Source organism: Anas platyrhynchos, chromosome 14 (assembly GCF_047663525.1).
Source record: "Anas platyrhynchos isolate ZD024472 breed Pekin duck chromosome 14, IASCAAS_PekinDuck_T2T, whole genome shotgun sequence".
NCBI lineage: Eukaryota > Metazoa > Chordata > Aves > Anseriformes > Anatidae > Anas > Anas platyrhynchos.
Window position 1 is genome coordinate 18,369,397 of NC_092600.1, and position 26,538 is coordinate 18,395,934.

Consider the following 26,538-nt stretch of genomic DNA (forward strand, 5'->3'; position numbering starts at 1 on the left):
TCACCATCCCCCCCCCCCTCTGGGATGGGAGAGAGAAACGGGAAAGTGAAGCCTGTAGGTTGAGATAAAGACAGGAAAATAACGGTAATAATAATAACAGTACTACTACTACTGTGTACGAAACAAGTGATGCACAATGCAATTGCTCACCACCTGCTGACCGATGCCCAGCCTAACCCCGAGCAGGCAGCTCCCCCACCCCAGCCAGCCACCCCTATATACTGTTCAGCATGACCCCAGATGGGATGGAATACCCCTGTGGCCAGTTTGGGTCACCTGTCCTGGGTCTGTCCCCTCCCAGCTCTTGCTGCACCCCCAGCCTGCCCGTTGGCAGGACAGAGTGAGAAGCTGAAACATCCTTGGCTTGGTGCAAGCACTGCTCTGCAACAATTAAAATGCCATCAGGTTGTCATCACTCTTCTCATCCTAATCCAAAACATAGCACCCTACCAGCTACTAGGAAGAAAATTAACTCTGTCCTAACTGAAACCAGGATAATAGTGTAGGTCCAAATGTAGGTCCAAGGTAAGGTTTTAGAGAGCTTACCATACTGTACAAAAGTAGGTATAGGTTGGTATTAAGTGTATCTTTGCCACAATTGGAGATCAGAAGTTGCATGGTTCAGGCACAAATGAGACTGCTACAAGTGCCAAAGTACTACCCAGTGCAAGTATTACACATGACAACAGTTAAACTGGCTTACACAGTAAGGCATCACAGCTTTAAATTATTTTAAGAGGACAGGTTTAAACTAGCTGTATAGCTACTTCTCTCATCCACTGCAAGTTTTGGAATCACCTAGATGAAGAGGAAAAAATGGCAAGTTATTTTAGGCCTTTTCCTAATGGCTAAATCTGCATTCAGGACTAAATCTGCATTCAGGACTTCAAATGGTGGCTTGTGTCTCATGTCAAGTCTCACTGGGAACTTCCATCCCTTCTTAGGCACAATAACAGGCATGACAGATGCGTAAATCTGGGTGTGTGATACAGAAATGAGATAAACCCACTCTCTAGGGACTTGTGCACTCATTGAAGTGCTGCCTTGTTACCTAGGTGAGCACTGTGCAGCAAAACAGTGTACAGCTATTTTTTTCATGGCTCTGCTTTAAGGATAAGCACAGAATAATGCCAGAGCTTTAGCTTTGTTTATCACAGCTACTCCCCGTGAGTGTGTTGGGTACAGAAATGTATAGCTAAACTTATGTCTAATCAAACTGGAATTCTCAGATGAGTCCAGGAAATGAAATCTTGGGCTTTGAAAGCCCACATTCTCTTAAGGAAGCGCTGCATTTACTGCAATATGTAGAAGCAGGCAATACACAGTATTAGCTTAACAAGGAAAGATGAAGTCACATTTGAACAGTGTAAACTACTTGTAAACTCATTTGTGTAACTGCTTTCATGTCTCAAAGGTGTTAAAGCAATCATGTCAGCAAGTTGATGTAACATTACCAAAGATGTTGAGATTTTCCTTGTTTCTTCCCTAGCCCTTCCCCTGCGGCCTCAACCTCTTAAAAATATCCTTACTTACCTCTTGTACAGACATTTCTCAGGTAGTATTTAGGTATAAGCCACTTAATAGCCTTCCCACAATGATGCTTTATAACAAATTGGAACAAAGTTGCTTGGTTAACTGCATTTCAACATTTAATTGAAAGGTACATATCTTGACACATGACGATACCAGTAGAATTGCACACTGCATCTTTGTCCATCTCTCCCAGTAAGCTGCCCACCCCTTTATCTGAGTCACATGTATGCTTTTCAGAGGCCAGCACAATGCACAGAGAGCACTGGCAGATGGAAAACTCCATTAAATGCTATGCAGTGCAATCATTCCCATGAGTTCATGAGAAAGCTTGATTTGTCTAGTACAGAGCTTTGGTATGAAGTATTTCGTGAAGAATTTAATTAGTTTAAGATATGCTAAAAATGGTTTACGCATTAGCTATTACCATTAAGGGGACAGGTTTGGTAGGCTAGCATTTAAGCCCACGCTATATTCAGAACATTCAGACTGCTCATTTTCCCCTAAAACCATTTACATGGCAGTTATTATCAGCCTACCCCTAACAGCCTCTGCTCCAGTGACACAGAACTCAAGAGGTAATTAGCAACATTCCCCCGACACCTCTATCCGTCTTACATCCAGTAACACATTCTTACTATTCACTTTCTTGTTAGCACCAAAAGCAAGATATGCCTCAAGTACTGTCACGGTCTTCAGGAAAAAAAAACAGAGCAGCTGCGTTTCAAAAAGCTAATTGTTAAACAGATGAGAGTTGAAACAATCTTCAGTTGTTTCTCACCTTAATTGTTCCTACTTACAGGCCATTATGGGACTTTATGGGACTACAGCCCTGTTCCTACTGTGCCTGTAAAATCCATCTGTTCAGCATCAGCATTTACCTCTTGTATAGCAAAACCTCACAAGACTAATGGCAGATTGGGGGCAAGTAACTCAGTGGTTTCTCTCCAGCCTTCTTACGTACCATTCAGTTTCTATGCTCTCCCTATCCTTCATAATCTCAGCAAACTACACCTCTTACAAAACACTGATGTTATCAATGCAGTGTTAATGACTATCTTTTACAAGGCAATGAAATCAAGTTTCTCCCCTTTGTCCTGCTCCAGGTACTGGACCAGCTCAGCAGTTACTGTAGAGCTTTGTTTTTAATTTGTCTATGTTAAAGGTCAGTACCCTGCCCTGTAGGAACACACGGACACATGACAGCCAAACCAGCACGTCAGGTGGACTGACAAGCATTTCCTATTCTCATCGATATTGAGCAAGATGGTCTTTAGTTTGCCTGAGACTACAGCACTGTGCCACCGCACATGTTTTCCTAATGTCCTGTAATCTTCAGAAAGTGAAGCAGATTGATTTTTTTTTTTTTTTTGAATTTAATACACCACCGGGCACCTGCACTTACAGTAAAACAGGGTTAGACTACACAAGCTGCTCTACAAACTAGAAGGTGTTAAATTCCTTCTATCAGTATTGTGGTTTTTCACTGTTTGGATAGTAAATGGTCTAATAAGACCAAAAACTGACACTGAATATTGTTGTAATCATCATGGAAACAAACGTATTTGCTGCAAGGATTTTTAGTCTGAAGTGTTATGTATTTCCATGAGTTGGGTTCTTCATTATTAAAATCATGTTTCAGACTTGGTTTCTCAAATCTTCATCTGCCTGTGAACTAGGTCACAGGATGGTTCTCTCATTTTATTGTATTCCTGTACAAACAAACAAACACAAAAGACAGTCAACTCAAGGACTCTCTACAAGAACCAAACAAAGCATCAGACTTGAACACAGCAAGACAGCAGCAATACAGCTGTTAAATAAGATATGCAGCCCTTGGAATTAAAGCCTAGATATGGAATTAGTTCATGATTTCCACAGTTAATAAACTGCAGCATGCATAACTGAATTACAGCTTTTAGATTTTACTAAACAGACAGTTATACAAATAAAACTGTATGCAACTGTCCTCATTTTATCTGGTTTCAGTGAACTATTGCAAGAGACAGATTCTAATAGGCAACTGTTTACTCTTAGCAGATTCCTTTTTATGATAGAAGCAAGCTAAATTTTTGCTCTGCCTTTTTACCAGTTTTACTCCATATTTTAGTTTGAATGAGGTCCCAATGTCTATAGAACACATCTCTGCTCCCACAGCACACCAAAGGATCAATTCCTTCTACAGTATTCATATATTAGGTTACCACTTCTTAAGGTACACCACTGGCTCAAGCATGAACACAAGAACAGACCAGCCTCTACATGACAGGCCTACTATGATTCAGTTACACATCTCCCTACCTATACAGAATAGGAAATTTTGAGGTATTTAACAGATAAGCACTTCTGTATTATCAGAAGCTGATTTTACATTTTACATTTATGAGCTGGAATTTTACTTATTAAATTAAAAAAAAATTACCTATTATGAGGTGGTCTCTGGAATTGTAGGAAGGTGTGTTATTCTGTAATAGCTATGTTTAAGCTGCCGTGCTGTACGCCCAGACACAATCCATTTTAATTTCTGGACGTTTGGTTTCGAACACTTGCTCGAGGAATATTCTGTAAGGCACTTTAACACCAATTCCTTCCAGAAGGTCAACTCTCTGTTGTTTATCTAAATAGCAAGACAGAATCCCATGTCAGTAGTTCATTAAATCCTTATTTTATATGTGCATTTTTAGCTGCTCCACCTAAGATAGGAAGCAAAAGATTCCAAGCCAGATGGCAGAAAGAAAAGAATAAAAAGAGAGAAACCAGTATGCCAACAGACCCCCCCTTTCGTCAGTGAGTTATCCCCAGCATGCATTTACATCCTGTACAACAATATCCATACATACCTTGGAATGCAGTTGCAGAAATTCCAATGCCTCTGTCAACTCCAGTAGTTTTTGTTCTTCTATCTCTAGTGCCATAATAGACAATGCCAAGACAGAAGGCTGGAGAAGACAGAAGAGGAAATGTGACATTTTTGAACTGTGATTTTTTTAAGCTTCAGTACTCTTATTTTCTATGTGCTTTTAAGACGTTTACCTTGGCTTTAGAAAACATGATTCTGCAGTGACATGCCTTAAGCTGTGTCTCAAGTCTCTCAAAATTAAGGTATTTTTTCCTATAAGGAAAACAAGTAAGTCAGTGTTGCACAAGAACACAAACTTGATCAAGACAGTACCACTCTGGAAACTGAGAAGTGGTGAGAATGTTCTTTAGATAAAGAAGGGCCTCTTTTGTACCAGAAGATCTAGAGTTTCAGTCAAACAGGTGCTCAGTTTTGGCAGTCATAATGTCAAAAATAAATCTTGTCTTACACTGGAGAGAATTCTATCATCAAAACAGGCTGGGCAACAAGGACTTTTAAGGCTAGCTAGCAAACTGAACTTTCTGAAATCAGATTTTGAAATCTCTGCAATGAGGCTCTACTTAGTGCAGCGCCAAGTACAAATTTTTTATACCATCATTGATGAACAGGCTTGTTTTGGGGCTTAGAGAGCAACGCTCTTTACATCACTTTACACAACATTTAAAGTTAAAATAGCATTACACCACAGATATTCATGTATTTACCAATAAGAGGGTTGGGTTTACTTATTTATTTATTTGTTAAGATTGTCAAAAGGCCAATTGCTTGAGTAATATTCCCTGGTTATTCTTCTACATAGGCTTCCTGATCATATGCAGTCATAGCGAAGTAAGTTTTAGCTATTTTACCTTTCACAGCTTAAATTCTCATGAATGAGTGAATGATATAGTTGTAGAAACTGAAAGGCCGTTGTAGCTTTGACTTTCCAAGACAGCTTCTCCAATACGATTTTCTCCATTCTCATCATATCAGAAACAGTGAACCTATACTGGCTTATTCGAATCAAGTCAGTGGCTAAAGGAACATTTCTCTCTTCCTCTGTTGCTTTCACAGCCAAGTAGAAGCAGCTGAGTCCAACACAGCCTATGTGTTTAGGCTGTACCTAAAGAGAAGTCAATTTGACTCATTACTTTCAAAGAGGGACATTTTTGATCAGTAATTTCAACACCTAAGCATCAAAGTAGAATCACCAACAAGAAAATACTATGGGTGTTTTTAAATGCTTAAGCAATTAGACTTCATTATCCACATATATTTTAATCTTTAACCAAATTAAGAGACCTTTACAAGCAACAAACTCTGCTTCATTCATCTGAAGAACAACATTGCAGAAAAATATATTTTGACTGAGAACTAGTTTCTTAATGAGGTTCCATAATAGCCTAATCAGAAGCTTTTATGACCTACAGTGTTGTACATATTGGCATATCCCAGTATTTTTCTTTATCCTTTTCTATATACATAAACTCATTACAGTTATTTTTTTAAACAGATTTTGAATTCAGAAGTATTATGCTCTATTTTTTTTTTAACAGGTGTACTAATATTCAAGTAAAACAAGCATTTTTTCTTGACCCAGTACAACAGTAGTAATCCTGGTTCATTGGATGATTAACAACCTGCCAGCATGCCACATACGTGCAGTAGAATGGAGTGCTAGCTGAATACTCATTTTACCAGAGTAATAAATACTGAACAGCATCAAGCCTCTTGATATACATGAAACTCACTGGTAGGTTTTAACAGCAGTAAAATGAAAAGTAATTTAAGACGTTCTTGTATAAGTGCAACAGGCAAGACAGTCTGTCTTGAACTAACCCATTAACACTGCCTGCATTTCCAAGCCTAAGGGCATCCTCAAGTTGGAACAGATGAACAGATTCTTCCTTTTCTTCATCAGAGGAAACAGCTTTCTTACTGCTAAAATCCAAACAGTAAAAGCCATTTTTTTTAATCTCTTCTGCAACCAGTATATATGGAAGCAGCTTAACCTTTAGCCAGCTGAAAGCAAGACATGCTAACTTATACCAGGAGCAAGGTTGCAACGAACAAAAGCTGATGCCCGGGAGCTTATACCTTAAAACACCATACCTTCATTTTTGACAAGAACCTATCTAAGAAATTCACAGCTAGCGAAAACGTCTCAGCATGGAAACCGAAGAACTGAGTTAAGCTGAGGAGATCTTTCACTTCAAAGTCTCGCAGGCGGGCAGTCATTCGGAGGCCATTATCGTGGGCAGCTTCGATGAGTCTCAGGCCAGAGGCCTTGGGCTGACACCTCAGCTCCTGCTCCAGCAGGGCCGTCAGCTGATACAGCAGCTCCTGCGCTTCGGTACTCACGAGCGTTTCAATCATCTGCGAGGAAAAACAGACGTCAGCGCGTCCAACAGCTAACCCCGCGGCGCTGGGGGCCCCCTCAGCCCGCCCGGGCCCTGCCGGCCCCCTAACAGGCGTCTTGCGACCCCAACCCCCCGGCGCCCCCCGCACCCCTCAGCGGCGCCGTAGCGGGGCAGCAGCCGCCGGGTGCCCGCACCGCGCAGGCGCCGGCTCCGCGGGACAAGCCCGGGCCCGTCCCCCCCCCCTCCTCACAGGGCTCTCCCGGCGCCCAGCCCGCACCCATACCTTGCCCCCCGCCTCGCTGCTCCCGTCTGCCAGAGGAAGGGCCCGAGCTGCTGCCGCCCGCCCCGAGCGGCGCGGATCAGCGCGGCGCGGCGCCCCCCCGCAGGCACGGCCCCCAGCGCGCCATGCAGCCGCGCCCACTGCCCCGCCGCGCTCCGCCGGGCGGGGGGCGGGGCTGCGCGCGGACGGCCTGACACGCAGCCCAATCACCGAGCGCGCACGGCTGGAGGGGCGGGGCGCCTCGTGAGCCGGGCGGCGCCCTCTGGTGGTGTGCCACAAGATGGCGGGCGAGGCCTCGCAAGATGGAGGGCGGGGTCTCCCCAGGTGCTCCCGCCCCCGCTCCCCGCCGAGCGGGGCTGGGCAGCGCCCGGCGCTCCGTCCTCGCCGCCTTCCCGTGCCGTGCGCCCCTAGCCGCGGCAAGTCCCGGCTCCCTCCTGAGGCGGCTGCGCTTTGTTTGTGGTGTGGAAATATTTATGTTGGCATCTCTGCGATAAGTCAAAATTAACTGAGAGACCAGCCTGCCTTAGCCTTTTGCTTAAAGCAGCCTGGAGCGGCAAGCTTCAGGTGGTCCCTTTCAAAATACACTCCCACTCCCTTCACTTTATATTTGTCTGTTTGAGTGGGATAACCATCGGCTTTCTGTTGAGGGAACAGCCAGGAATTACTGAGGTGAAGTTGAAGTTAGAGTAGAGCCTGTGGAAGATACAATTCTTGCTGTGGGTAGCCGGTCATGTCCTGTATAACTTGCATAACTTTTTTTTTTTTTTTTTTAAAATTCCCTGTTAAGATGTGGTAGTGTTACCTGGAAAAGGCATGTTATTGCTGAAAAACACTTCAAATTGTTTAACAATATTCAGAGCAGAACATACTCCACTTAAGAACTGCCTTTAGGACAAGTAAATGGAATTGCTTAATATTGAAGAGCTTCTACTCAAAGCTCTATTCTTCTCACAGTCTGTATAAATACCTGGGATTGCCCCAGCCCAAGTGCAACACCTTGCACTTGGCCTTGTTGAACCTCATTAAGTTCTCATGGTCCCACTTCTCCAGCCTGTCCATGTCCCTCTGGATGGCATGCCTTTCCTCTATTGTATTGACTGCACCTTTCAGCTTGGTGTCATCTGCAAACTTGCTGAGGGTGCACTCAATTCTGTCACCTGTGTCATTGACAAAGATGTTGAAGAGCACCAGACCCAAGACCAACCCCTGAGGGACACCACTTGTGACTGGCCTAGTGATAGCTACCCTGAGAAAAGGGCAGCTATCTTTTCTTCAGTGAAGTCTATCTGCTTGTCTGTTATTTAATTTTTTTAAAAAGGAAGCTGAATGACAAATCTAACCTTTAGTCAGCTTTTCTGCCACCCCTCCTAGCTAGCCCTCCTGATACAACTGAACACACAAATCAGGGTCTTTCTCTGCATCTTTTGTTTCCAAAGATGTTTCTTTTATTCTGAATTGCTTTCTGCTTTTTTTTTTTTTTTTTTTTTTTTTTTTTTTTCCCCCACTTCTAATTGTGGCAAATTTCAAACAGCCAACACCTGTTCTTGGCAATGCTTTGCCCTCCCCTGTAGCTCAATGTTTTCTGTTTAGCAATCATAAAAAATAAATAAATGCTTTTACTCACATAAAACAGATGAGCTGACCAATGTGATATTAATACAGCTGTTGTTCACAGCAGGGTGTTTCTGTTAGTCATGGGCATGCCTTATACAGTTGCATCCCAATAACGATGAACTGCAATCTGGCGTGTATAAGTTCTGGCCCCTGCTACCTGAAATGAATGATGTGGTGGATTTACTCTGGGAGGTAGGTCTTTGCATTACAGCTGCAAGAAATTACAGTTATTTTCATTATCTCTGTGTGTCTTGGATTAATACTGTGAAATTACTTTCTCCTTAATGCAGACTGTGGAAAAAAAAAAGATTAGTTGCAAGAGATTTTCGTTCAGTAATGAGAGCTATGTTTACTTTTCGCTATTTAGAAACATTGGCTAAATGCAAATGAGAGCACTGTGTGTGGCTGTTTTGGAAACATTTGGAAAAAGATGAAGCAATATTCTTCCCAGAAGTGCAATACAAATTTAGTCTTCCCAAATGACGACAACAAAGACTTTTTTTTTTTTTTTTCTCCTTCAGGAAAGTTATATACTTCTGCAGGCCATTTATCAGTTTGGGATATTTGAGAGGGGAATGCAGTATAATTCGATTTATTTAACTTCAGGGTCCCATTTGTTAGAACATGGATCTAAGTTATGCTGAAATCTTATATGTCATAAGGCTTAAAATGATACAGGTTTCAGTTTCATCTCTTGATATGCCTGTCAGATAGCCAAGGGACCCAGGACCTAGTGCTGCTGTTGGTCTCTTTCCTTGGATCCAGGGCTGATAAGTGCTTTTCCTATTTTGTTTGAGCCTTTTTATTGCTCTTCAGAGAATACAGTTTGAAGGGAAGCCTGGCAGGGGGACATGCTGATTCTTGGTTCTGCCTTCTTGCTCAGGACATGTGAAGATCTGATATACTTCTTGCATGCTCCTTTGAAGTAAAAATGTTTGCAATTGAGCGTTGAACCACACTTTTTACTTCAACCTGAGATTAGTCTGTCTGTTGTTCTGAGATAAGCTTTGGAACCTTTGTTAATTGATAGGTGGCATCCTTGTTGTTATACAATGCAAGTAATTCATGTGAAGAGGAATTTGGAACAGCTACTGTAACTGCAGTGCTTCTTCATACTGAGATAAAAATGCTGTTAGAAATCATGTCATCACATGCCATGCCATGCCATACCACAGTGCTGCACAAAGCTGTATCTGCAGGACTTAGTGGTTAGTTACAACAACAGAACTGCTTACCCACATAACAAAACAGCTTCTAAAACCTAGGCACGTCTGAGTAACATCTGTATCAAAACACTTTTTTTTTTTTTAATAACAAATGCTTTCTATCTGCCACTCATGTTTCTTTAAAAGGTAACCTACTCCTTCAAGGGATTTTTCTAAGTGTGCATTGAACTTACCATGCTCTATGTTGTTCTTTGGGCAACTGTCTCATTGCTTTTTGGTTCAGAAGTCTTGTTTCCCTTCGATTACTGTTGCCTGTATACATTAAGGCGTACAGTTACTTATATTCCTTCCTTGGTGTTTTGGCATTCTGCACTTGGAAGTGCAAAGTAATAGATTTTTAACCTGGGCTATGTGATCTGATAAAATCCTTATTCCAAAGGAAGTGATATAGTAGCAAGTCTTATGTGAACACAGAGTGCACGCAGATGCAGATCTGACTGCATGATATGAACTGCCATCCTGCTAAATATAGCTAAGCAGTATGATTTATTGCTTTGCTATGGAAAAGAGACGCTTTGCCTTAGTTCTCAAATCATTTGAAATTGGAAGCTGACAAGCGTCAAAGACTTCCCTCCCCCGGGTGGCTGTTGTTAGTCCTCTGTGCTCTGCATTTTGCTGTGCTGTGCTGCCAAGTGCGGGCCTCCCCCAGCGTGTCTGTGCAGTGCTCCAGGTGCAGCATGTCTATGTCTGAGCAGTGTGTAGGCAGTGCTTGTTGTTAGCCATCAAACCCTGCAGCACATCTCTGGGGTTTTCTTGCACTTTAACGTTTTTCTGCACTGATACTCTTCCTGTCTTACAGTAGTCTTTCTCTGTCACAAAAATTTCTTCCATGTACGTTATATGTTCAGAGTCCTTACAGATGGTAGCTTTTCTTTCCTTTACTTTCTTATCAGATAAGATGTGACAGGAAGATAAGATGACTTACACAGGTGGTTCAGTATGTTCAGGAGAGAATGAAAGTAAACATTGGAGTTCTGTGTGTGCCAGACTGTGCCATTATCTACATGCTTCTCATAGTCACTTCTCTGAAGACCTTATCTTTCCCTAAGGAGAACCAAATTCTTCTAAACTCTGCAGCAGTTGGACGACTGGTCAAGTTTTTACCATGTGAACACAACAAAATAATATTTAAATGCTGAAAGTAAGCTTTTTTTTTTTTTTTTTTTTTTTTTTAAATATACATATTTATTTATTTTTAATTTGGTAAACAGGACTGAAACTGTCAAACGAGGGCAACAAATGCTGTCAGTACATTGCTACATAAGGCACTACAGATTGATAATTGTTTTCTTCATCACAAATGTTGGATACAAGGGCCAAGGACTTCCTTCTCAGCAGCATGGTGAACAAACTGCTGTGCCTCTCAGTTCTGCTTAGGAGCTGCTGTAAGAGTTCAGCACAGATACAATATGAATTAGGTCATGAATATCTATCTGCAAGGGCACAAAATTGTTTCTTCCTACTGTCTACAGAGTTAAAATTCTCAAGCGAGACTTATTTCAACTGTTGCTGGTGTAGTGAATGGCTTATGTGAACTCTGTAGCTGGTTGTCTTTACAGCACTGGCTAACTTGACTTTGCTTGGCATTTATTTGAGAGAGAATCCTTTATCTCATCTCTTTATAGTTAAGAAATCTTGTTTCTTTTCAATTTATGTTGCCTGCAAAAATCTAATGCATGTAGATACTTACTTCTCCACCAGTGTTTTTAATGCTTAAATGCAGAGATGTTTTCAATTTAGCTCATGGAAACATACAAACAAAAAAAAAAAGCTAAAATCTTATGTTGCTTCCTATATATTTGAGAAAATAAGGTGAAGTTAATTGACACCATGGAGCAAAACCATCTGTCTGTCCACATCCTTTATGCCAAGTTTGTTAAAAAAAGACTTGCAGGTACATTTGCAGCACCAGTGGAGAAGGATCCTCCTTCCCCGGAGAGCCCCTGAGCGTGGATGGGAGGTGCAGCCGCGTGAGCCTGGTGGTGTTTGCATCATGAGCCCAGGAGCTGGGGCTTTCTCTTGTCTCCTGCTGTGGCTGCCTGCTGAGACAGCCAGGAGTGAAGGGAAGCGAGACTGAAGCATTCAGTTTCCAACTGTTTCAGGATGTGGTTTCAAAACTATACTTTTCTGAGCTTTAAAGCCTTTACATGACTTTTCTCTCTCACTGTAGCTCTCGCTGTAGTTCGTCTCTAATATCAATATATCCACCCAGAAGAGGAGCTTTAAAAAATGTTGCACCATAGCTTTCCTGCGCAAAATTTCTGCAGCAGTCTTGAATGTCTTCTTTCTTTTAACTCGTCACTACAAGGCAGCCAAGGTCAGGTAAAATCTGAGTCACGTCATTCCATTGTTTTCCATCTTCCTGCGTCCTGTTCCTTTGCTTGCACCTATATGCAGGAGGTGGTCAGTAAACGCTTGTATTGCCATGGAGTGAGAAATAAGGCAGAATGACGGTCAGGTTTTTAGCAGAAACTGACATCTAATTCTTAGCAGATCTAGCGTGGCAGTGAGATCCTAAACGACCACTAGGTGTCCTTGCCAGCCCAAGGAGAGGATGATTCCTGTGTGTGACAGAGGAAGCAGTATTCCAAGTAACTCACTCTTTCATTAGGTAAGGAAACGCTCCAGGAAGTACAGCAGGTTGTAGCAGTATCAGGGGCTTGTTAGGGTAGCCAGTTAGCCGACAGCAAGACCGAAGCAGCTGTTAGCCTCTGTTCCTCTAAAAACAGTGATTCAAAATTGACATTGAAAGCAGCTTGGGCACCTTCCCCCTTTGTATGTTGACCACTGTCATGGCCAGAGCTCAGTGTTGGATTGTCACACAAGGAGGGGAAGAGGAGGGAGAGCTTGCCTGTGCAGCTGTGCTCCTTCATGCGAAGGAGTGTAAGTGTAAAACTGAGAGTGACTGTGCATCAATGACTTTTGTCTTATTTACTAAATATATTTGTCAAAAGCTGTATTCATCCTGTTTCCTCCCTTTGTACCTATCACTGGTTTATTATCAATTTCTTTCATTCTCCCTATTAAATTAATAAAAGTTTGTTTTATTAGAAGAAACTTTGTACTTTAGAAAGCTGCAATGATTAACAAGAAAGGTAAGACCAGAAAAAAAAAGCTTGGTTAGAGAAGTAGAGTTTAAGAAAAAACGTATTTTGCATACTAAGTGCTTGGATTTCTAGAAGGCTCAGTGGAAATCAGCATGAGGGAACTTGAGAGAGTCGTTGGGTGCAAAGGCAGGATGTCCAAAAGAGTGTGTCTAACATCCCCTCGGAAGCACTACTCACTTATATAGGATCCAGCTTTTCTGTTTCCACTTGCTATATATGTAACTTTTTTCGTCAGACATTTGCTTACTACTGGTGAAGTGAATAACTCTAAAAATCCTTTGTGTGACCCTCATTTATAATGACCTTGATTTGTATCTTGAGTAGAAAAGAAAAAGTTATTTGTTTAAAAATGAAGGTGGAAGCACCAGTCCCACATCTCAAGACACAGTCCTTCTGAAAGAAAACAGATTGGCTGCCTCTGCTATAAACTCCTAACTACAAATCAATCTGTTGCTACTCTGATATTCCTGTATAATTGCCCATGAATGCAAACTCAAGTACGTCAAGTATTCACAGATGCAGAACATCAGAAATAAAGATTATAGTAAATCAGACCTCATGAATATGCATTTTTTGTTGCCAGTAAATAATCTGAGTTATCTAAATTAAAATTCAAAATTACATATTGAGGAAAGGAAGTGTTCTTCTTTTTAAGAGTTGGAAAACATTTGCAGTAGTCTTCCTGCCATTACTATGCACATAATAATCATCTGAAGCAAATGATACTTCTTTTTATGCTGCTTGTTTTAAATAGCTTTTATTTCTTAAATTGGTGTTAAAAATAGCCTGAAAACTCTAACGAGCAGTGGGCTGTGGGCCTGATTGGAAGCCACTGACAGCAGCTGGAACCTCTGGCCCATTTAGTGTTCTTGTGATAATGGTTCTGGACTGAAGCAGCACTAAGGGAAACCAGTTCATGTCCATTAAATGCAATGTTACAGGTGTTGATTAAAAGCATTCCTAGGACTTAGACACTTAAAAAGTAGAAGCCCAAAGTGCCTTAATCAGTGCAAGTTGTTAATATCCCTTCTACTTGGGCAGCAGCTGTGACAAGTGGCTTGCTCCAAGGTGCCACACTTGTTACACTAAAGTACCTGAAGCAAGTGCACGCTCTCCACCTGCTCTGCAGTCTGCTGGGTGGGTGGAAGATGCTTCAAGAGGGTAGCAGCACAACTTGAGGGTGCCACTAACTGCTTCTGTGCTGCAGCTCTTCCCTATTAGTTCTGGCAGGTGTGCGATAGAGGATTAAGACTGAATAGCTAAGGGTGTACTTCTGCTCTTCCAGGTGTCTTTGGTGGTTGCCATGCTTGAGGCAAGGCTGTCCTGGTTTGTCCTCAGTGGCTCTGCTGGCTGAAGGCTCACCCACCCCTGCACATCAGCTCCTGCAGGCTGAGGAGTGTGGTAGAATAGAGGTCCTGGGACCACCACCAGGCAGGCAGGAAGCCTGCCATGGAAGCAGAGCAGGTACTTGTGGGAGTGACATCTTCACCCATCTTCTATTTAACCCATCTATATGTCGTTCAGAAGTCTGTGTAAATGCCTGTTTAATCCCCACTGTCAGGGCCCTGAGAGCACCAGCAGGTTGTAATGATGCGGACCATCCTCACCTGGGATTTCCATCCCCCCAGCTCCCTGCACATGGGCCCAGGAGCCTCATTTACACTCAGAACTGCAGTGTAGGAAGCTCTATGGTCATGCAGACCTGGTGATTTGGTTTCCACACTGACCCTAGGCTTGTGTTGGTACTTCTCACCTGTCTGTTAACCACAGGACTAGTATCGGGGCCCTTGGCTGCCACCAGCCCCATGCTGCTCCCTGTGTGATACTAGTAGGGGCCCTGCCCTGCCCTGCCCTGCCCATGCTGTGGCTGTCCCCAGCTTCTGGCTTGTCCTCCCTGGTGTGGTGGGGCTGCCCCCTGGTTTGTGAATCCTTATGAATTCATCCTTAAAATTTCTGTCTGATTTTTAGCAAAAGACCTGTGTGCTTTCCACTTCACTGTGTTTAGAAAAACCTTGTATTAAAGGGAAAAGTCCTATGCATCTTATAAACAAAAGAGCTTTTGTGTAAAACAGGTTTTTGTGATAAATTCTTAGTACTTTTTAACATCCAGCTCTCATCATTCTCCTGTATGTTAAGTGATACTCACAATTCGCCTATGTGTTTTTCTTTATGGAGCAGTTTGAAACAAGCAGACCCAAACCTATATATTTGCCCAAATATATTGGGCCTCCTTTTTTTGTAAGCCATCCTGGACAAAATCAAGTGTTGATAATAAACAGGTAGAGGACAGACCCTATAATTGAGTGCTTTGGAGTCTATAAACCTGTTGTTGTTATCAGCTAGAGGTATTTGTGCTGTAGTATAAAACCAGTTATTTTGTGTTGAGTTACAGACAGATACTGACTTGCCTGAACAATATCAGGAAGCACTGCAACACTGCCACCTTAATTAAAAAAAAAAATAAAAAAATGTCTATAGAATCTAAGACAGGGAGTAGGAAATAATGTTTTCTCTATGGAAATAGACCTCTGTGTGTAATATCACCCTCTTCTCAAGACAATTATTTAAGTTAATGCTGGCTTTTCACTCTTTATCATGTGATGCTCTATGACTATAGCATCAGAATTAGGACAAGGTTTCTTGAAACTATTTTTGCTGGAATTCCTATAAGAGAAAGATTGCTGTCATCTTTTTAATCTTAATAACATAATAAATATATATACACACATCTTTAAAAATCCTGGAATTGTCCCCTTTATATTCTTTTGTTTCATATACAGTTCAGATCCCACACATGAGGAGAATCGGGGTTTTGATTACAATTGTCAGTTATGGTGTGTTTGTTGGCTCATTGCAATAACTGTTGTTTTGAGTTAATTCATTAGCATTGTTGTAAACAAGCGCACATGAGAAAAGAAAGGGAAATAAAAGGAAGAGGTGAAGCCTCCCTAGCACATGTGAAACCCTATATGACACTTACTTTGTCTGGCATGACTCCTTTACTGAGGCTTGTTATATCAAACGTGTCAGAGGAGAGAGTAAAAAGCTTTTGGCTGGATTCAAGTGTGAGTGCTTGTGCGTATGGCCTGGGAGGCTCAAGAGACAAGTTTCTCAGCCATTTGGATCTGCTTCTGGGCAAGTCTCTTCATAACTTTAAGTCCAGCATAGCCATGGGAAAACTGTGATTCTAATTTCAAAGACCTTGTTTAAGCTCATATAGATACAGGTCTCAAAGGTATTTATATATCTAGCTCTAAATGTAAAGGATTTACTTGTCTGAATTTCGTTTGAAAAGAAAGGCCATAGGGTTCACAGAGTGACGTCCTATAGTCCTGACATTGATACATTAAGGAGTGTGATTTCACTGAAAATTGAGCAATAGATTAAATGACTTCAAAAGTTTCCTGTGACTTTTCCTTTCCATTGCATTCTTCAGCCTTTAAACCAGAACTCTGCAAGCCAAAAAACAAAAGGTAATGTGCTGCACTATTCCTTGCTATAAATCAAAAGGGAGAAAGTCACTTGGCCAGATGGAACATGTACATTTTAACACTTCCCATAAACACCAAAACCTATAATGGATATAAAAGTTGTAATTAAGTATTGCTTGATGTTCTTATACTGATCCTAGTCAAATATTCATTCTGTGATTCCTTTTCCTCTTATGTTAATGAAGAGAATTTAAGATGTTATAACAGGATAGCTAGATTTTCAAACTGGAACACTTCTTACTGTATACTTAAGTGAAACTGCCAAGTGAAGCAGACTATTGCATGGTTTTCCACCTTGTTTGCAGTGATAATGCACAAAACAGTTTTGAGTAGGGAAAATAGCAATCTATTAGTTTTACTAGTGTATTTGAATATCATGTAATCCAAATGCTCCTGTCTCTTGTATTTAGCTAGTGTCTGATTTGTATGCTTGCTGATGTTTATTGTGATCTATGCAAGTTACTTTAATTCAGTGAATTACAAAAACAACCTTATTTTCTCCAAAAGGTATTTAAGTTGAAAATTATTTATAAAATTTCTTTGCTGTTTGACACTCCTCTTCCCCAGCCCTGAAGACATTCAACAGACATCATGAAGAAGTAGTATATACAAGCTGTCCTTGCAGAAAATGGTGTGGGATATGAAACTTTGTGGACTTCTGTGGGAAATTGGTAACTACCAGCAGTCCTCAGCTCTTCATGGTTACAACTTCTCTGCCCTTAATTTTTAGCTAGATATTTCCTCTCAATTTGAGAAGATTCAGGATAACTTCTCCAGGAACAGCATCATCAGCTGGTTTCAGAACACAAAGTGATTCATTGAATAGACTGGGGAAGCTGAGACTAGGGACTTGTAATTACTAATAAGGCTGCAAAGGTGTGTATGTTTATTTTCATTCATTCTGTGATGAGTAGTCTATGGACAGTGTGTTTTGTTCACAGAGAAGTATTTGAATATTTTAGTCATTACAAGACAGTATGACGTTGATTTTTTTTTTTTTGGTTTGTTTGCAGACAAAATCTTTCAAGCAACTATGTGGATGCTGTACTGTTGATCTAGGCATACTGGTAACGCGCTAATTGTTCTGGACTAGCCTTGATCACCAATTTGTGGATACTATTGATTTTATCTTAATATAATAGAAATATGTGGTTTGTTGTCTTATACTGGCCCACAGAGAGCTCTTGTATTTTATGGCCTAATATCTCTACTGAGATTTTTGTGATATTAACTGAGATTGAAGCATCTCCAATGGCTCTAGTTGGTTCAAATCCAGAAATTCTTACTGACAACATTAACTGGCACGTAATTGCTAAATTACAGTATTTCTTTTAGCTCTGTGAGTCAAGACCTCTCAAAATAACAATTTTTACACATTGCTTTTCTTTTGACATGCCCAGCATTTGCTGGGGTTTACATAGTTTTAAAGCCAAACACAGTGCTTCTCAGTAAGAGAAGGATTTACAACAAGTGGCAGAACTAAATAGTGGTTTCCAAATATGATGGGTTATAACTGAGATGCTGATTAGTTTGTAATCTCAAGTAGCGGTAGGTTGCTAAAATGGTATCTATGGTAAGAAGGTAATAGAGTACATTTATTTTTTGTTGAGAAACAGAACAGTTAAACAGTCATAAGCAATCTGCTCATGCTCCAAAACCAAACACACACCCCAAAAAAGTCCCCAAAACAACAAAACTGCTGTACCAATGCAGCCCATGAGGATTACCAGTTTAAAGAAGCAAATGGTTTGGATGTGAATGCAACTAACTGCCAATATCTTCTGTAAAGAGTGGAAGAGTATTTTTGTCTCTTATACAAAGCTTTCAGAACTAACATGTAATTGATTGTTTTTTTTGTCTCAGGTATAAAAGCACTCCAGATGTATTATAGGATGAACCCAAGAACCCTTGAGGGGTGAACAAGAGTTGCTTGTGTCTTTGAACACTGAAGTATATATTTTTGGCATTATGTGTCTAAAAATGCATAACAAACATCTACCAGTTTTCAGAAAAAGCCAGAATGATTCTTAGTAAATGCTGCAGACATTGTTAAAAGCAGAAAATTTGCCAGTCTTTAAGGTTCATGAGTGGGGAAAACAAACAAACAAACAAAAAAAAACACACCAGCACAACAAAAGAATCAAGAGATCATAGTAGAAATGTGAAAATAGTTCCTTGCACTCTTGATGTCCTTATTTCTTTACAGAATATGTATTTTTTTCTTTACTCAGAAATCTTGTCTCAGACCAAACTCTGAATACAAAAAACTTTTTTGAACAATCAATTTACATGAATAATAAGTTGCCAGCACTAGACAGCATTTCCTTTTGAGACTAAAGGAACTCAGGAAGCTGATAATTTACTATTTGTGTTTTGCAGTCTATTACATAAATCAGTTTCAAGACCAAATACACCAAAACTGGCAAATGTCCTTATTGGTTTATTTTCTTAAAGTTTCTGGGAAAGCTAGAACTAGTCAGCAGTGAAATGAAAATGAAGGAAGAGTTCACATGGCTTCCATAGCAGGTAAATCACCGCTCCTCAAGCTTATTAGTTACTCTTTGGTTCTGGACTTGTTCAAAGATGTTGAATTCTGAAAGGGATTTGATGGCATTTATTACCACAGGCAAGAATATTGGGCCTTCTGATAGGTGTGTTTGTCCTTAGAGAATGAACCTCTTATGATTAATTACCAGCCAATTGAAAGGAAAATGGTCATTTTTCACTTTTCAGGAAGCTTACGACCAAAGTCCAACAGAGTTGTATGGTGCATGTACATGTATATTTGAGATGATCATGAATGACCTGGAAACAGAACTGAATAATGGGCTGGTAGCTTTGTAACCAATTCATAGTTTTCTTTATGATGATAAAAAAAAAAGTTTTGACTGCAAACTGTTGTTTTGACAAAGTAGCAGATGAGTTTGCATTGATGAATAAACCAGGAGCAGGATGAAGGGAGGGCGTGAATGATAATTCCAAATTTGTAAATAGAAAATGATAAATTTGTTGAGTTTGGAAAGGCTGATCTGGGCTAATCTGTTTGAGAAAGGTCCATTGAAAATTGAGCAGTACTCACAGCATACTGAATATTGGGAATGATTTGAGAAAGAATTGAGAGATAAATTGTAAGTGTTAGTATAACATGGAATAAATTAATCTATTGCCCGTATCTTTGAATGCTGAGACCCATAATAATGCAGACTCCATCCTGAGAAAGGCAGAGTGCAACTAGAAAGTATGCAGCGCATAGGGATTGGTTACAGTATGGAAAAGCTTTGCTATGAGCAGACAACAAATAATAATAATAACCAACTACTATGGTTTGATTAAAAGCAAATAAAATCCACAAGTCCACAAAATCCTGACAGGAGGAAGAATGTGCCTGAGAAACGGTAATCACTGTTTTTCATGGGACACCAATGAATTTGTTTGCTGGGATATTGAAACCAAGGGAAGTTCTCTCAAAATAGAAGACAGAGTTGTGGAGTTGCTGCTACCTTGACATGAGGTTTAGAGTTTGTGGAATAGAGTCTTTTCTTTGGGCTTGTGACTTTCTTATGTGTAGTGAAAAAGAGTCTTAATTTATTTTAGTGTTGAACTGACAGTGGAAATTCAACTGCTTAGGTACTCTCAATCCTACAAATATATGTGCACCATATTATTGTTCCCTTTTTATGAAAAAGTGAGAAATTGAAATACTCTTAACTGATAGAGGTCCTCCAAATGTATATGGAAATATCAGATGACTTTTTTTTTTTTTTTTAATCTGAAAGAGATTGTAACATGGATTTATTTTAAGAGTCCCCAAATATTTTATTTAAGGCTATTTTAACAGCCAACTGTTGTGTTCCACTGTCACATCGCACCCAAAGGCTGGTACCATCATCCTTACCTGTAACCGCCTTCCTGGACAGGCATCACCTTCCTTCGTTAGTAAGGAAGTAAATTTGAGGAATTTTAGTCAATTGTGCAATTAATTTGAATTTCAGTATTCCTAACAGTTAAAGGGAGACATTGAGCAGTGTGTTCTGAAATAATTGTGTTTTTCCTACAAGAAAGTTTAAGTAAGTTAGGATAAAAATGCAGAAGCTTAAATTGCCTGACCTTTTCTGTTCTTCATACTAGGAAAAGACTTGGCAAATAGGGTAGAAGCTATTTTCCAGGCTTTGCCTATTCCTAGTTTGTGTGATGTTGTTTTTACTTTTTTAGAAGGATGTCAGTAGTGCAATTGTGATAATAAAATGTTTCTGTCTATCCAAAACTGGGCCCAAATCGAATCCATTACACAGTAGCGAAACTGAGCTATCAAATTTGCAGGGTTACTGAGATTTGCTGTCAACTTCGGTTTTATCTAAATTGCAGAGAGGTTACAAGCAGGCAGTTTAACAGGCTTGTTGGGTCTGCCAGTGCCAATGGGATGGGTCAGCAAGGCAAGAGAAGAGTTAACAGAGCTTCAGGTTACATAGAATCATAGAATATCCTGAGTTGGAAGGGACCCTTAAGGATCATCAAGTCCAACTCTTGACAGCGCACAGGTCTACCCAAGTTTAGACCATGTGACTAAGTGCACAGTCCAATCTCTTCTTAAATTCAGTCAGGCTCGGTGCAGTGACCACTTCCCTGGGGAGCCTGTTCCAGTGTGCAACCACTCTCTCTGTGAAGAACCCCTTCCTGATGTCTAGCCTAAACTTCCCCTGCCTCAGCTTAACTCCATTCCCGCGGGTCCTGTCGCTGGTGTTAATGGAGAAAAGGTCTCCTGCCTCTCGACACCCCCTTACGAGGAAGTTGTAGACTGCGATGAGGTCTCCCCTCAGCCTCCTCTTCTCCAGGCTGAACAGGCCCAGTGCCCTCAGCCGTTCCTCGTACGTCTTCCCCTCCAGGCCTTTCACCATCTTCGTAGCCCTCCTCTGGACACTCTCCAACAGTTTCATGTCCTTTTTATACTGTGGTGCCCAGAACTGCACACAGTACTCGAGGTGAGGCCGCACCAGCGCAGAGTAGAGCGGGACAATCACCTCCCTTGACCTACTAGCGATGCCGTGCTTGATGCACCCCAGGACACGGTTGGCCCTCCTGGCTGCCAGGGCACACTGCCGGCTCATATTCAACTTGTTGTCTACCACGACCCCCAGATCCCTCTCTTCTAGGCTGCTCTCCAGCATCTCATCGCCCAGTCTGTACGTGCAGCCAGGGTTTCCCCGTCCCAGGTGCAGGACCCGGCACTTGCTCTTATTGAACTTCATGCGGTTGGCGATCGCCCAGCTCTCCAACCTATCCAGATCCCTCTGCAAGGCCTTTCCACCCTCATTCGAGTCCACAACTCCTCCAAGTTTGGTGTCATCAGCAAACTTGCTCAAAATGCCTTCTATTCCTACATCCAGATCGTTTATAAAAATATTGAAAAGTACCGGCCCTAAAATGGAGCCTTGAGGGACCCCACTGGTGACCGCCCGCCAGCCTGACGCAGCCCCATTCACCATAACCCTTTGGGCCCTGCCCGTTAGCCAATTGCTCACCCATCGTATGATGTTTTTATTTAGCTGTATGCTGGACATTTTGTCCAGTAGGATCCTATGGGAAACCGTGTCAAAAGCCTTGCTGAAGTCCAAAAAAATCACATCAGCTGGTTTCCCTTGGTCTACCATACGGGCGATCTTATCATAAAAGGAAATCAGGTTAGTTAGGCAGGACCTACCCTTCACAAACCCATGCTGGCTGGGACCAATGACTGCTTTGTCCCCCAGGTGCGCCTCAATACGTTCGAGAACCATCTTCTCCATGATTTTACCAGGCACTGACGTGAGACTGACAGGCCTGTAATTGCTAGGGTCTTCTTTCTGACCCTTCTTGAAAATCGGCACAACATTTGCCAGCTTCCAGTCTACCGGGACCTCTCCAGACTCCCAGGATCGTTGAAAAATAATTGAGAGAGGTTCCGCGATGACGTCCGCCAGCTCCTTCAGGACCCGGGGATGAATCCCATCCGGACCCATGGACTTGTAGGGATCCAGGTGGAGTAGCAGATCCCGCACACGTTCAGGGTCGGTTGGGAGTTTGTCATCCCCACCGTCCCGGTCCTCCAGCTCGGGGCACCCTGGGTCCCGAAGCCCATCATCGGCATTGAAGACAGAGGCAAAGAAGGCGTTAAGCGTCTCTGCTTTGCCTATGTCATTGTCTGTGAGAAGACCTTCCCTGTCAAGGAGCGGCCCTATGTATTCTTTAGTTCTCCTTTTTCCATTCACATATCTAAAAAAACCCTTTTTATTTTCTCTCACAGACACAGCCAGCTTCAACTCTAGATGTGCTTTAGCCACACGAATTTTCTTCCTACAGACACGAGCAGCATCCCTGTATTCTTTCCATGTCACCCGGCCCTCCTTCCAGTAGCGAAACACTCTCTGTTTCCGCCTAATCTCCATAAGAATGTTCCTGGTCAGCCACGACGGCCTCCTGCCCTGCCTGCCTGACTTGCGATATTTAGGAATTGCCTGTTCTTGTGCTTCTAGGAGGCATCGCTTAAAGAGTGACCAGCACTGGTGGACATCAAGGCCTTCAAGAGCAGCTTCCCAGGGGACCTTGCTGACTAGTTCCCCGAGCAGCCTGAAGTCCGCCTTCCCCATATCTAGGGATGAGGTTTTGGTGGCACTTTTCCTTCTGTCACTGTAAATTTTGAACTCAACCACTTCATGGTCGCTATGACCGAGGCGGCCACCAATCACCACATCTCCCACCAGACCCTCTCTGTTTTCTAGCAACAGGTCTAGGAGGGCACCTTTCCTAGTTGGCTCCGTCAGCACCTGCACCAAGAAGTTATCATCTAGGTGCTTCATGAACCTCCTGGACTTGCTCGTATCAGCCGTGTGGCACTCCCAGTTAACGTCTGGCAAGTTGAAGTCCCCCATAAGGACAAGGGGAGTTAATCTCGAGGCCTCTCTTAGTTCTGTAAAGAATAAGTTATCGGCGCTATCGTCCTGGCCAGGCGGTCTGTAATAGACTCCCACAACGACATCCCCTTTATTCGTTCGTCCCTTGATCCTTACCCAGAGGCTCTCAACTTTGCCATCGCCGACCTGGAGTTCCACACAGTCCAGCCCCTGCTTCACATACATCGCCACCCCACCACCTCGCCTACCCTGCCTGTCCCTCCTGAAGAGCCTGTAACCGTCTATCGCAACACCCCAGTCACAGGACTCATCCCACCAGGTTTCGCTTATGCCGATGATGTCGTAGTTGCGGGACTGGGCCAGGACTTCTAGCTCATCCATTTTATTCCTCATACTGCGTGCGTTTGTGTAGATCCAATGAGTGCCTTTTCGTGGAAGGGAAAGTCTCCAAGCCAGCCTCATATCTTGCTGAACCCCATCCTTCAATAATTCTTGCTGCTGTTTCTCTCAAAAGTGGAGCTCTGTCACACTCTGCAAATTGGCACATAAATAATCAGAATATATAGAAGATTGATTCATGTCAGACTACAATATCTAGCTCTTTATGTGCCCTGGTAAGCAGTGATACATAGGTTTTAAGATAATACAGTTTGCTTCCTATTTATTAGATTTTTCATGTTAAGAGGGTGTACTAGTTGATTGTAATTGTCATTGTGCTTTACCAACTAAGTGAATTAAGTAGTTTAGACAAATGAAGTAGTCCAGGTAGTAGTTTTAACAAGCAAGAGATAAATATCTTTTTACTTACCATAGATTTAGAGGGCTGCAGCTTGCAAGTCAGTGTCCCTGCTATTGTGGAAGCCCAGCAGTTAGTACACAGCCTGTAACTGAAGCATTAGGATATTTCACTTCATATGCGGGGCTGCATCCTTTTCAAAAGCTGTTTTAGGAGCAAATGGACTGAATTTCACAAAGAGAGAGCTATGATTAAAGGACAGTCTGCCTCCCTGACGGACAATTTTGGTTTAGTAGAGGAGATCTTTAGATAACCTAATGAGGAGAATTTTGTTCTTGCAGTGGGAAACCATAGCAACCTACCACTTTAGAATGCATGGTATATAATCTGTCTGTCCTTCAGACAGTATTTTGCAGTCCAGAAATAGTCATCGTTTCTTCATGTGTGAATGTAAAATGTCAGACAAAGCTGGAGTGACAGCATGGTCTCTGAGGTAAACATGAGCCCTGTTGTGCTGTTCAGGTGGTGCTGCCCATTTGGAAAGCAGATCCCAGAGGGAGGCAAAGGTGGTATGTTACTTTTCAGTTTTGTTTTTAAATAAACAGGTTGTAGAGGCCCTCTGAAAATTGGTGATGGGAAGAGCTTGCTGCAGTTCCCTTAGGGCCAACCTTACCCTGCCCAGAAGCCCATATGTGTTCCTACTTATTTTTGGCACAGTTGTCTTAAATTACAGTATTTGGGATTAAAAGCTTTTTGGTCATTGGTCTTTTTCACATTACTTTGCTCAGGCTCAAATAACCATAAAAATAGTCAGTAATTATATAGTGGGGGTAAGTGCCCTGCAACTCACTCACAGCTGGACAAAGCTGCTGGCTGTGCTCGATAAAAATGCACCAATGATTTTATTTATTTATTTATTTTATATTGAAAATGTGTCTGAGCAATCTCACTGACTTCTCTCTGTGTTCCCTTCCCCCTTACAAGTTCTAAGGCAAAGCTGAATTCTGTAGAAAGCAGCACTGAAGACAAAGCTCTTAAAATTTAGCTTGTGAATCTTACAGTCTGCTGCCTGTTTTAGAGACTGGGCTACCAGTCTGAAAGGGATGATTCACTTGGCTTTCATGTGAAGTGGCCTGAATGGATAGGGCATTGATATAAGAAAAAATGTGATATTTTGTGATATTACCAAGGATTGATTTAGACTTACCACACTGTATTTCTAGTTTGTCACCTTTAAATATTAGCATGACCCTAGCTTGTTTAGGAGTGCTTAGAAATCTGCCTTCATACCATGGAATGCTCTATACAAATGTATGTTTTGTGGAACTGAGTCATTTCAACTGGGTTTTCTATAAATCAAATTTTAACACACGTTTTTTTTTTTTTTTTTGTGGTTAAAACGTGAAATGATTTTGATAGCACTACCATCTACTCTCACTTAAAAGGGGAGAGCAAAGCAGTATTTCATCAGTGTTTCTGTTGTTGATCATTATGCTTTTACTGTGTCAGTGGGCTGAGTCCATTGGATTTCTTCTGCTCCTGTAAACTGAATTGGCCCTTTATTGTTTGTGATGCATAAATTTCTTTAAAATTGTGGACAACCAATTCTTTCTCGTAATTTATCCCTCTACTTCTCTGCTTTCTCTGATTTAAAAAATCTTAGTCATCTGAATCTGAGCTGTTTTCAGCTTGGATTTTTTTTTTTCTCGTTCCATTTTTTATACGGTACTTGCATTTGTGTATAAACAGAGTCAGCACTTTGTCAGGTGCTTGTGATTACTTGTTTCTAACCAAATGCTGTGGGCTTCTTATTTTGTTTTTGTTTTAGTGCACTGGCAGCCTTTTCTCCCTGTTTTGTTCAGAGATCTAATAGAAAACTACCTTGTTGTGAGAGGATACTTCAAGTTGAAATGAAGTGTAAAGGACAGTGTGTATGCTCAAATCGTTAATATCAAAACTACTGATAAAAGTAATTGTGTGGAAAACCATGGTCTTACAAGAAAGAGAATGTCAGATTCAGATTTCTCCCGAATGAGGGCAGTAGTGGCACATGATTTTTACAGTCCTTGTTCGTTTTTAATGTAACACTCATTAAAGACTGTGAGCTTTGGTATATTTATATTAGGTGTTTCAGAGAATGTGTTGTAGAATTACTTTTTTAAATTGAGAACTGAGAAATACCAGGAAAGACTGTGAAGGGAGATATTTTTATAAAAAAAGGAGTTTCAATCTAACCTCCCACTAGAATGATTTTCAAGTTCCGAACAGAAGCAAGGCAACTTGCTGAAGGGAAGAAAATGCTATCACTTGACAAGCAGAGCTGGCAAATCTGCCTTTAAAGTTTACTGTGTTTTCAGAAGATGGTCAGGTTTTACAGCACTGAAACTTTTTGCTTAACGACTGTTTTCCATGCATGTTTTTTTTTTTTTAACTTTACTGCCTAGTAACCCATCAGTACCCGCCAACTC

The 26,538-nt window shown here is 41.5% G+C and overlaps 1 protein-coding gene and 1 long non-coding RNA gene across 4 annotated transcripts in view; one reads left to right on the forward strand and one right to left on the reverse strand.

Moving 5' to 3' along the window:
* Positions 1-1,627: 1,627 nt before the first annotated feature.
* Positions 1,628-7,199, reverse strand: CCNG1 (cyclin G1). The gene is made up of 7 exons (XM_038186519.2): positions 7,013-7,199; positions 6,482-6,745; positions 5,239-5,492; positions 4,564-4,642; positions 4,371-4,469; positions 3,953-4,147; positions 1,628-3,242 (listed from the first exon to the last, which is right to left on the reverse strand). The coding sequence occupies exons 2-6, from the start codon at positions 6,743-6,745 to the stop codon at positions 3,956-3,958; spliced, it is 888 nt and encodes a 295-aa protein (XP_038042447.1). The 5' UTR covers positions 7,013-7,199; the 3' UTR covers positions 1,628-3,242; positions 3,953-3,955.
* A 1,355-nt stretch (positions 7,200-8,554) lies between these two features.
* LOC139998669 (uncharacterized) overlaps positions 8,555-26,538 on the forward strand; it is a 47,543-nt gene continuing 29,559 nt past the window's right edge. The window contains exons 1-5 of one of the 3 annotated variants that reach the window (XR_011803378.1): positions 8,555-8,815; positions 14,242-14,420; positions 17,015-17,323; positions 17,461-17,514; positions 18,311-20,850. This is a non-coding gene — a long non-coding RNA (uncharacterized lncRNA). Of the gene's footprint in view, positions 8,816-14,241; positions 14,421-17,014; positions 17,324-17,460; positions 17,515-18,310; positions 20,851-26,538 lie in introns of those variants that run through there. The other 2 variants (XR_011803377.1, XR_011803379.1) reach the window with 2 other exon arrangements.